An 11,625-nucleotide genomic window follows, 5' to 3' on the forward strand; every position below is an offset into this window, starting at 1 on the left:
CCTCAGGGAAAAATACGGCTAGTTTCTCTGTCCCTTGGTCCGGTCCCTAACGTGAAACCCCTAAAGGCTTTCTAAAGGTGCTCTCTGCCCTGTGTGTGTGTGTGTCTATAAATCAGTAATGTCGCCGTAGTGTGAATCTCATGAGCTTACCTCGGGGGCGTAACGGAGTCCTTTGAAGAAAACCTTTCTCACTTCTGTTTTAATACCACTCACTCTGAAACCAAAACTCCCTCCAAAGGATTTCTTAAAGTTTTACATGCCTTTATTTGTTCACTCGGTTATAAATATATAAATAATAAAAAAGAAAAAGAAAAAGTTAAAAACTCAAATTTGTCAGAACTGATCTGGTTCTGTTTTCAGATGCCTTTAAAGAAGGCTGATAATTTAGGAGTTGGACAATTTGGATGCAGTTTAAGAAACCTTAAATTACATTCTATCTATCAGCTAAATTTGGGAGTCTCTGGCGGGCATTGATTATTCACAAAACCTCGAGTCCTGTTTAGGTTTGTCTACCAAGAGATACCATGCAAACCCTCGAAAGGCGTGTTGTCGCCAGGAGCTTACGAGCATCCCCGTTATGGCAGGCCCAACAGTTGTCAAAGTCTTGCTTCAAATCTAAATTACGCCAGAAGTTCAAGTCACAAACGGACAAGAGTCAGATTTAAAGTTTTTCAGGCTATCTGCTTTACCTCTTCCTGCGAATGGAGAATCTCTGAGAGACGGGTAGGCATGTCCTGAGGAGAGTGGAGCGGGGAGTGAGCCCCGATCTCCGGACATTTGCCTTTATATAGGCCTCTGCGCAAAAGCTGGAATTTCCCAGCTCCTGCACCTGCAAGTTCAAGAGGCCCGTTCACGTGAGGTAAGGGACACTTGTCCAGCCTACCCATAACTATTGGCCAACCTGAGCCCTACCCCACGTGGGCCAGCTGCGACCGGGGAGCCAATCATAAATCTGTTCACAGACAAGACCAGTTTCAACAACTCTGCGACCCACAAATAAGGACTCAAAGAGAAGTTCTCTGACAACTCAATAAATGTAAGCATACATGATAAATGTTTAACAATACATAGTCAAAAGTCCAATAAATGGATATATGACATGGTTACATGAGTACATTAAAGTACATTGACAGAAAAATCAACCATGCAGATCGATGAAAAGACTAAAGTAACTACTAGAAGGAGAATAGTAGCACAAATCATTGATTAAAGTCAAGGTTAAAATAATTCCTTGCAATTCACAATTCACCAATAATTTGTGTTAATAAAAAGTCAACATAATCGAGTAATAATCCAAAATAATATGTAATCAATCATCATTCTATTTTTCCAGTTAAGAAATCAGATAATAATCCATTAATTAATAAACTCATATTATAAGTTGTGAGCTATAAGCTACACAGTGAGTTTACAATGTTCAAACTTAAACGCACACATATAATAAATCTAAAGAAAAAGACCAAGAGAGCAAAGGCTACAGTACATAAAGCTTGCTGGCTATAATGTTAAAGGCTGACATACAGTCAGTGTAACTGAGGGAAAACAGGATATAAATCAAGAATAGGATCTTTAAAGACTCAACTGCAGTAATTCTCAAGACACTCGACTAAGAGCATCAGAGGCCAACATGGCAGTAAAACTTAAAGCATACGTGTTAGACTCTGACACCTCAAGAGGAGTACAAGAGGAGCAGATCTAAGATCATACAGAGAACATAAAAGTGATATATTCTCAAGACTCAAACGTGCACTAGTTATTCATAACAAGTGTTCTGGCTACTCTTTCATGCCAGTGTAAGCTTATGGAGATTTCCTCCTTATCATTTGTTTTTGTTATTTTTAACTTGTTATTTATATAGTCCCATAAGGGACATGGGCGAAATGCAGGAGTCCAAAGACATGTAACTCATTACATCCTACATAAACGCTCATTTAAAAAATATTTAATTATAGTATTCAAATGTTAACAACAATTGCATTTAATTTTACCTGTCCTGTCTAACAAAGTAGACCTGCTGACTTCAAGTGTTACAATTACTATTATCAGCCTTTCATCATCTGGTTATGATTTGGCGCTATACAAATAACATTTGATTTGAATTTGATTTAATATCACAGCGAGCAGCCTGTTGTTCTGTTTTCTACATCGACACTAAATGATCCGTTATCACGAGAGAACCAGCTTTGTTCTCTGGAGATAACCAGATAAAGAAGTCGAGATCTTCAGCAAACAACTGAAATGACTCGTCATCGTCTGTATGAGACGTGACTGTGGTTCATGTGCTGCTGACACATTAAAGCTGCTGCAGAAGGTGAAAAACAAGAAAGCAAAAGAACAAGAAAATAAACAGATGAATATAAAATAAGACTTTGTGTTTATAACAGACTGTTGAAGGACCCACTTTGTGTTTGTGTTTATAGTGTGTGTGTTTGTAGCATGAGTGACAACCTCAGCTGACGTCAGCTCAGCTTCATGGAGAGAAATGAAACAATTCTCTGCTTCACAAACACGAGAGCTGAACACTGAGTCTGCTGCACGACCTCTGCTTGACCTCTCTGATGGACCAATCACTGTGTGACGGTAAACTGTCTGCATGTTCAGGTTTGTTCTGTCACCTCCTGAGGAGAGAAGAGATTTATTTATAACAGGAACATTTTATAAAACCTGACAGAGTCAGTCAGTGAACATGTCAGAGGAACACTCTGCTGTCTCACCTGCTCTATTCCGATAAGGCTGAGAATCATCTGTTCCTTTAAGAGAAATATTAATGAGTGAGTAACATCATTTAATTATTTCACTGTTAAATGGATTGAGAGTAAAGAGAGAAGAAAACATACCAGATTCTGAATGTCTGCTTTTCTTTCTCTCCCTGTAATAAAACATAAACAATGAATAAAAACTTGATGATGTCACAGACAGTATTATCTATCAAAACATGATCAAGTTTTTATTGACACAAAGAAAATCTTACTTTGTTTTCGAAGCATTTTTTGCTTCAGTGCGAGATACACTACAACTGATGAAATAAGCACAAGATTAGAGACTATAAACATTATCCAAAATGTATTCAGTCCTCCACATTGAGCATCAGTTGAATCAGTTCCTGCTTTCAGCAGCTGTAGATACTTTGATTGACACCTGTAATGACAGAGGGACATTTATTAGAGGAACACCTGTAGGAGCTCATGGACTCATGAAGGTGTGTCCATGTCTGATGTGAAGCTTCACTCACCGTGTGTGTGGCCGACAAGATGTAAACGTCCCATCTGAAAATGTTCCATCACTGCAGTCAGAGCAATCAATGACTCTCTGTGACGTTCCTGCACACAGCACATTTATTAAAACCAGTTCAAATGAGATTTTAGACGTGATTTTGTCTCATTATTTTATTATTAGAAATAAAACTCACCTCTCTGTCTGATGTATTCTCCTGGTCTGCAGCTTGTGTAACTCTGTGCTGCTGCACAGCTGCCCTCTGCAGAGTCTGTGCAGTAAAATCCTTCCAGTGGTTCACAAACTGTGTCTGATGTTTGGGTACATGACGTCTTTATCCTCACACCAGAACCTGTCAGCACACACACAGAGGTTATTATGGACCTACTCGACCCATCAGCCAAACACACCTGGCAGATATCTTCTCTTCTATATAAGGTAAGGCTACATCTATAAGGAAGGTAAGGATGTAGAGCAGGGATGCTTTAGCTCAACTCAAATAGTTTCTCACAGGACAAAAAGTTCCTACAAAGTCAAACAGACGGAGACAAACTGAGCTGCTGTGAATGCAGCAAACATCTGAGCTATAACTCAGATCATTCACATTTAGTTGTGGAACCAAAACAGGCTCAAATGTTTCAGAATATTGACCCAAAAAACAGCTCCTCTCGTATCTGAACACTCGTTGGACAGAGAACACGGATCTTTGATTCAGGCAGTCACAGCGTTTAGCTCAGCAGCTGCTCTTTAGCTCTCTGTCTGTTTAACCTGCTTTGTTTGGTGTCGCTTAGTGTTCCACTCAGGTTTGGAAAATATTATTATTATATTATATTATATTATATTATGTTATATTATCAGAAATGTACCTGCATCACAGTCTCTACAGAAGAAGCACTGCAAACGGTCAGTAGGCTGGTTCATGAAGGTTCCCTCAGTGCAGGGCAGACAGGAGGTGTGATTGGACTCTGAGCTACAATCAGTTTGAACTCGACTTCCTGTTTAAAAAAAAACAGATATAAATATATTTTTTAAGTCATAAGCATATATATATGTCCCTTTAATTTTCAGGTGGATCTTACCAGGAAGACACTTAGGACAGCATCTATTTCCTATCTTATACTCAGATTGATCACACGTGAGAGCATGACCTCTGAAGACATTCAGCACGAGGATCTGTGGAGAGAAGAGGAGAGGAGAGGAGAGGAGAGGAGAGGAGAGAGTTTGGTGTCAGTAAAACATGAACATCATCCCTCAGTGTGTTGATGAAAAACACCTTCAGTTCTTCAGTTCATTTCTGTGTTTTACTTTCTTTGAACTTTAGATGGAAAAGAAAAAGACAAAAAAATCTCTGTAATAATAAAATCTTTTACCAGCAGTGATGCAGCTGACCAAAGAGTCCCTCTGAACATCGTTGTCTCGTCAGGATCACAGTTTTCATGAAGACGTCTTCTCACTGAGATCTGAGATGGAGAGAGACGTTGATCACGACACCACCTGGGAACAGAGAGAGAAAATATTCAATCACACTTTTTGTATTTTAAACCGAACAACTAAACAGAATTAATTTGTTTGTCAAATAAAGTTAAGTATCAGCCTTAACTAATGAGGATGATGACACTTAAGAGAAGCCACTTAAAGGGGTTTCATTATTAAAGGGTTCATATTACCTGAAGTAAACACAACGTGACGAGGAGGGGCAGTTATCTTCATCACTAAACAGATTCACCCCTTCATTTTATCAGGTCCAACGGTGTTAAAAACCTCTTTAGGAAAAACTCGAGGCTGTCATGTGGGATATGATTTCAGATAAAAATGGACACAGATTCAAAAGTGCTAAAATAACTGTGTCCTACGCGCATGTAGAATACGGTCTGGCTGGGTGATTTGTTGCCTAACATCCATAACTTTACTTGTAAATGAGATGAAAAACTTCTCACATATCTCTTGAGAGGTGTAGCCCAGGTAGTCAGGGCAGCCATTGTTTAGTCATTATATTTATTTAATTTGAATAAAGATCAGTTTAAAAGAGTTAAACGTCTCTAACAGACATGACTTAGAATAAATACCCGTATTTTAGCACCATCTGCTGGCGTAACTTGGTAAGGGACCTAGTGTTCAGGATAACCTCAAACTCAATGGACCCGTCGTTTCCCGGCTGGGAAAGACCCGGGTAATTATCGCCTCGGCTCTGATCGGCATTGATGGGCACATAAAACCCGTGTCATCGTGCTAATCTCCGCCCCCGTTCTGGCGCGATGCTATGCTCTGCCTGTAACTTCTGTGACTCCTCGTCATCTCAGCTAGAAATTCCGCCCGTCTCCGTCCGAGCAGCGCTCGAACTTTGTTCCAAATTTTACCGTGCTGAGTTTGATACACAGACTGAATGAGTAATAGATACAATAAAGACCTAACCACCGTAACATCGTCGCACGGTGACGCATCAGAAAGGGACCGAAAGCAGTATACTCCACTGGCAATGGGAAAAGAGACAATCAGCATTTATAAGTGCCGCTTACCCACTTATAAAGCGGGTCTTCCCGGGTCTGAAAAACTCGCATCAACGTGTTAATTTCGGTTGGAAAAGGGTTTCTGACACAGGTCGAGGGAGTAGGACACATAGATGACAGATCGTTGAGCTAGTAGCCATCATGATAGGAACTGAAAAGTGAGATTAAGATTGATTAACTCAGAATAAACACAGACCACGCTGTGGTTTTATGTAGATAGATGAGAGAGTGAAACATTTGCAGCACGGAGTGGACTTCTCTGTATCAGCGGCGGACATATTGATTTCCCGGTGAGTTAGCTACTAGCCAAAACTGCAATTTAGCCCCGCTAGTGTGTTAGTATTTATGTAACTGTGACTTGAAGATTGTTAAATAAAAACCCATCGGGATGAGATAAAAATATCATTTAAGTTGGAGTGATAAACAAAAAGCCTGTTTCCACTTTATTAAGTCGAATTTCAAATGTAGCCTCAGAGTGTGAGTAAACGTCCCTATTAAGCTCACGTAGCCGACCATATAAGCAACTTCTGAGTCTTCATCATTTTGTGCTGTGTCATGTTTCTTCATATTAAGCTGTTTTTTTAACCTACATGCCAGTTGTATTTTTAAGCCAATCAGATTTGCTGATCTTGAGTTAGGGACGTTTATTAATTATGGCCCAATCCCAATCTCCACACTCTCAGACTCACAGACTTTGAGGTGCGTTCCCGGTAAGTGCGTGAGGTTCTCTGATGCCGACTTTTCAACGGTAAATTACGGACTTTCCGTGAGTCCGCATATCTGCTGGCTTTCCTGTGGGACTTACCCAGGGTTCATAGCAAACTTGGTGACGTATACAAACGTGATAGTCCAGCCCCCCACTAAATGTAAACAAATGTTCGTACATTGAAGTCGTATTCAATAAAGTTTGACCAAAAAATAATAATAAATGTAAACAATGCGAGCATGGATGGGAACCGCAAATACATTTATCTGTAAACAATTAGATAACATGAAAGCCTTTCTGACTTTTGATAGTTTGTTAAATAAAGCTTATCTTATCTTAAATATGTAAACACTGTAAGACACACACACACACACACACACACACACATGCTGCAGGTCGCCTTTTTTTCTTATTAGATTTAATGGCCCATCTGGTTTACAGGCAATGTGATGCCATGATTGTGCGACACATTCCTCATTTTTATGCTGTTCTCAAACCCTCACAGACTCACGCACTGCACGCCTGACGCTATTAAAGTCCGTGAGTGTTCAGTGCTCAGGCTTCAGGGAGGAGATTGGGATTGGGTCAATGTGTGACATGTGCCGGCTGAGCTGAGAAGAAGCTGCAAAAAACACGTTGGTCCTGTGGGTACCCTCAGAAAAACACATATTAAAAGAAATAATAATATTGTTTTATTTTGAAATCAAAATATGAGTTTTAGCATGCTAGCTAACCAACAACATAGTGCTGCCATGCAGGAGCTACACAGAATGGTTCATTGCAATGACATAAAGCATGACAAGCATGTATAGTTTCCATTTGTGTATGCAGTTGATATTATTATAATTAAATGTTTATTAAATGTGTATTTTTATCTTAGTTGTTTTTTAAATTAACATCATCATCATCATCATCATCAGGTGGGCTTAAATGGGACACGAGCAGAACAATCACACTGGTTGGGGTGGATGTAAATGAGTGTAGTTAATTACTTCTCTGTATGATCCATTTTAAATGTTTATGTTATGTTAGTCCACCATATATAGATTATTATTATTATTATTATTATTATTATTATATTCATAACATTGTTTATTTAAGGTCATGTAGGGAAGATAAAATATTCAGTCTTTATCCATAAAATCACTGATGTACCCTTTAAGCCCGGCTGACTGTGTTTCAATGGGGATGTTCTTCCTCTTGTTCAGCTCAGTTCCCTAATTCAGATCATTGGCCTCATTTTTAAATCTTTACTTTCAGATCAGTTTTAGCAAGATGACTGAAACCAGGAGAAACTAAAACTACACACAGCGTGAAGCAGTCTATTATGAGGTTAAGCAGGCCAGTTAGATTAAGCTGTGTTTACTAGCTGTGTTAAAAATAACTATTCTTTAATTGCTATTGAGAGGTAAGAGATTACAGATTTGATAGATCAAGTTTGTATTGTTACATTTAAAATATGTAATTATTTATTTATCAGTAAATCATGAAGTGGGCTTATTGGGAACACACATGGGCTCATTCGGTACCCATTAAGCCCATTCCAGACTTTGGACAGGTTTCCTTAAATTAAATAATAAAAACATTAAAAAGTTGTATAAATGATCTAAACTTCAAATGAGAGATAAATGTTTCATTTCATCTGCAATTTTATTTCTTAAATTGTGGCAATATATATATATATAGATATATATATCTATATAGATATATATATGTATTTGCATATATAATGTCTGCAAACAGGTTTTGGTGGGCTTAAAGGGACGATTACCCTAATACAGGTGGTAAGCTAACTAAGCTAGCAGGTAATATTTCATGATAACTGTTGTTATTTCTTTGGATCAAACGGACTGATTGTAAATGAGTCCATATTTCATTTTCAAGTAATTCATGGTTAAAATGTGACGTTATTAACGATGAATGTAGTTTAAAAAACGTGAATTGTAGTGAATGTTGAGAGTTCAAATGTTTACTAAATGAAAAGATTGACGAACAGATTAAAGTGGGTAAATTTGAGTGACTGTTCTGCACATTTTGTGAGCTGTTGTTTTCTGATTCAGAGCCCAGCAGTTGAGGTACGAGTCCCCGCCATTCTACGGCCTCCTGCTCATCAGCTTCATATATTTCATCACATCCACATCCTGCATCTTCTTTTAACATCTCTGAGAAATCTGGATGGACAGTCATCTGTTCTAATGGTTGGGTAGGAACTCATACAAACACATGGAGACTGAGTCAAACAGAAAAAGGAGAAACTATTTCATATTGTGTTTTTGGTTTAATAAGAGACGGTTTTACTCTCCTGGGTGTAATTTGTTTAAAATTTGTTCTAAAAAGAGTTTTTTAAAAAAGGAATACACTAGAGGACAAGAGGTGGTGAATGTGAAACTAAATATCACGGGTTGTTGTTCAAATAAATAAACACTAAGAGGAAGAATAAACTAGACTAAAATAAAGAAGAATGAACAAACAATACAGTAAGTGTATAAAAAAGAAGAAGAAGCTGAAACATGGTCTTTTAAATCAACCGTAAAACCTTCCTGACAGCCAGGGTAAAGGGAGGGCATGCACGGGGAGACAGGAGGGGGGGGTTTGGCTGTGGCCGTGTTTGTGCGCAAGTAAAGTCACGTGCGTGGAGAGGAACGGACCGTTAATATCTGATTATGATCCTACCAAAACATGTTGTATCTTACACTGAAAACACTTTCCATCTATTATTTATTCAATCATTTATGAACCAATTATCAATCATCTGTAAACAAAAAAGACAACAAACAACTTGGTAACGTTTTTAAAGAGAACTTTTTCTCAAAGATCTTTGAAATGTCTCCTGGTTTTCACTGTGAGCGCTTCTGGTAACTAAAAGATCAACACCCCAGATTCTTTAACCGACTTTAAGGAAGCAACGATCTGACTCGACTTCTCTGGACGAAGCTTTTTTATGTTCTTCAGGATTTCCTCTTCAGACCCGGACTCATTCCAGATATCTTGTCACATAAACTGACACCGTCACAGTGCATGTTAATTTATAATAACGAGTATGACATTAAAAAAACGTGACTTCAGACTTAAAAGAGAAACTCTGAGCGTTTCACAACTATTGTATGTTCTGCAACTGAATATCCAGAACATTTCTGACACATATCACACTCAGACTGTTTCAGCTTTTAAACAACAACGACTGACTCCAACAGTGTTTCATATTTACTGTGATTCTATTTACAGGAAAACTCAAGACAAAGACGAGTACGCACCTTGTTACTCAGAGGCTGACCACAGGAGTGACTTTAGTTTCTTTTTGAAAGGAAAGATCCTTTCACAACAAAAGCTGGCCAATCAGAACATTTTTCTGGTTTTACGTCATTTCAACTGGAGTGGAGGGAAAAATTAATAAAGACACTGTTTAACGAAGGAATTTATACGTGTCATAAGTTGTTACATTTATTTCCTGTTTTCAGCAGGTTTTAACAGAGCATTTATGGAACTGGTAATAATATGCTATAATATGATATGATACATAAAATAGGATATATTATAATATAATATAGATGATATCACACCGAACAGAAGTCACAGATGTACATGTATATTCTAGTTTCCAGGCAGTAGCACACAAAAGGCCAAAGAGTGAACAGTGCAAAGATAATACGTCCAGGTCAGTGTTTGTAGGTTTGTGCAGATGTGTTGTACAGTCTGACTGCAGCAGGTAAGAAAGACCTCCTGTGTCTCTCTGTGGAACAGCGAGGGTGGAAGAATCTGTGGCTGAAGTTTCTCCTCAGATTATCCAGCATGTTCCAGAGGGCGGGAGTCATTGTCCATAACGGTGAACTGTATCTCCAGTATTCTGGCCTCGACCACCTCTTCCAGTCTGACGAGCTGCAGGCCCACAGCAGACTCAGCCTTCTTCATCAGTTTCTTCAGTCTGTTGGCGTCCTTTGTTGTGATGCTGAACCCCAGCACACAGCAAAGAAGATCGGGCTCGTAACAACAGACTGATAAACATGAGGAGCATTTCGCTGCAGACGTTAAAGAACCTGAGCCTCGTCAGGAAGTGAAGCTGACTCAGGCCCCTCCCATACACAGCGTCCGTGTTGGTGGACCACCCCAGTCTATCATCCAGGTGCACACCCAGGTACCTGTAGGACCTGACGATCTCCACGTCGTTCCCACTGATGCAGACTGGAGAAAGAGAGGTGTTCTTTTTGTCTGAGGTCCATCTCCTTTGTTTCCCACATTCAGCTGCAGGTGATTTTCCCCACACCACCTCACAAACTGCTGCAGCGGTGCATAAATATGACACATGGTTGGTTGAAGGATTCATTTTCTGAAGGTGACCTGAAGAAGACACCTGTCCTGTCCCTGTGTTAAAGCTTTAATACGTGTTACATTTTTAGTTTGAAATGCTGCATATTGATGTATTTTCATTATTTTTGCAGAGTTTGATGATAAGTGAACAAATCAGCATGCTTTTATTGTGAAGGTGGGCATGGTGAAACCTGAAACTTCTGTCTGTCAAATTCTACTAAACAAGAGGCTGCGACCACTTCCTGTATACAGTGTGAGGTAGGCGGGGCCAGTCTCAGCAGGCCGAGGGGAACAAACACAGTCTGCAGGCTTCTTTCTTCTTTTTGCTGGAACGGAAAAATAATCCATAAATAAAAATTGTGATTCTGATGTGGAAAATGGAGTTTTTATTTTCTCTGTGTTATGTGTTCCTAAAGTTTCTTAGTGGTTTTAGTTTCAGATTTCAGATCACTTTTGTATCCTTTTCAAAGTTGCTTGGACGCTCAACAAGTAGCTGGTTTAAAATGAGTCAAAAATCGTTCAGTGTGTGCAGGCACATCTGACAAGCTTATTGCCAGATATACTAACCCCTTCGAGAGTACCGGGTCACATTCTTATTTGTCTCGTCTTCCCTGTCTTTGTGTGGTGATCTGCTCAATAATTTGAACCCATCAGTGACATGAACTATGGACGACATTTCACCTATAAAAACAAAACAGATTCTGGTCAAATTAAAGCACCTTGGCTGAATATGGAAAGAGTGAGGATGTTACAATGTTACAATTTCATGTAGCAGACGCTTTTGTTCAAAGCGACGCACATCTGAGAGTTAATACAACACAAGCAACGATGGGGACAGGAGGGAACGAAGTCAGCAAGAGCCTACAAACAGCTTCAGGTATGATCAGACACCGG

At 39.1% G+C, this 11,625-nt stretch overlaps 1 protein-coding gene across 1 annotated transcript; it reads right to left on the reverse strand.

Annotated features, from left to right (window-relative positions):
• Window positions 1-240: 240 nt before the first annotated feature.
• On the reverse strand, window positions 241-4,696 carry LOC138589827 (tumor necrosis factor receptor superfamily member 14-like). Its single transcript, XM_069660289.1, has 9 exons — window positions 4,584-4,696; window positions 4,293-4,386; window positions 4,080-4,208; window positions 3,410-3,565; window positions 3,233-3,320; window positions 2,972-3,138; window positions 2,838-2,869; window positions 2,715-2,750; window positions 241-2,618 (listed from the first exon to the last, which is right to left on the reverse strand). Exons 1-9 carry the CDS (start codon window positions 4,620-4,622, stop codon window positions 2,598-2,600), a joined length of 762 nt encoding a protein of 253 aa, XP_069516390.1. The 5' UTR covers window positions 4,623-4,696; the 3' UTR covers window positions 241-2,597.
• Window positions 4,697-11,625: the final 6,929 nt, after the last annotated feature.

Source organism: Semicossyphus pulcher, unplaced genomic scaffold, assembly GCF_022749685.1.
Source record: "Semicossyphus pulcher isolate SPU_LCO1_2020_fin unplaced genomic scaffold, fSemPul1.0.p SCAF_13, whole genome shotgun sequence".
NCBI lineage: Eukaryota > Metazoa > Chordata > Actinopteri > Labriformes > Labridae > Semicossyphus > Semicossyphus pulcher.

Bases quoted from the DNA above. Each gene is read 5' to 3' on its own strand.
- LOC138589827 (XM_069660289.1), bottom strand. From the start codon at position 4,622: ATGTTCAGAGGGACTCTTTGGTCAGCTGCATCACTGCTG. The intron at 4,209-4,292 runs GTAAGATCCACC...TTTTTTAAACAG, and splicing joins CTGTCCTAAGTGTCTTCCTG to GAAGTCGAGTTCAAACTGAT. The intron at 3,321-3,409 runs GTGAGTTTTATT...TGCTGTGTGCAG, and splicing joins AGAATACATCAGACAGAGAG to GAACGTCACAGAGAGTCATT.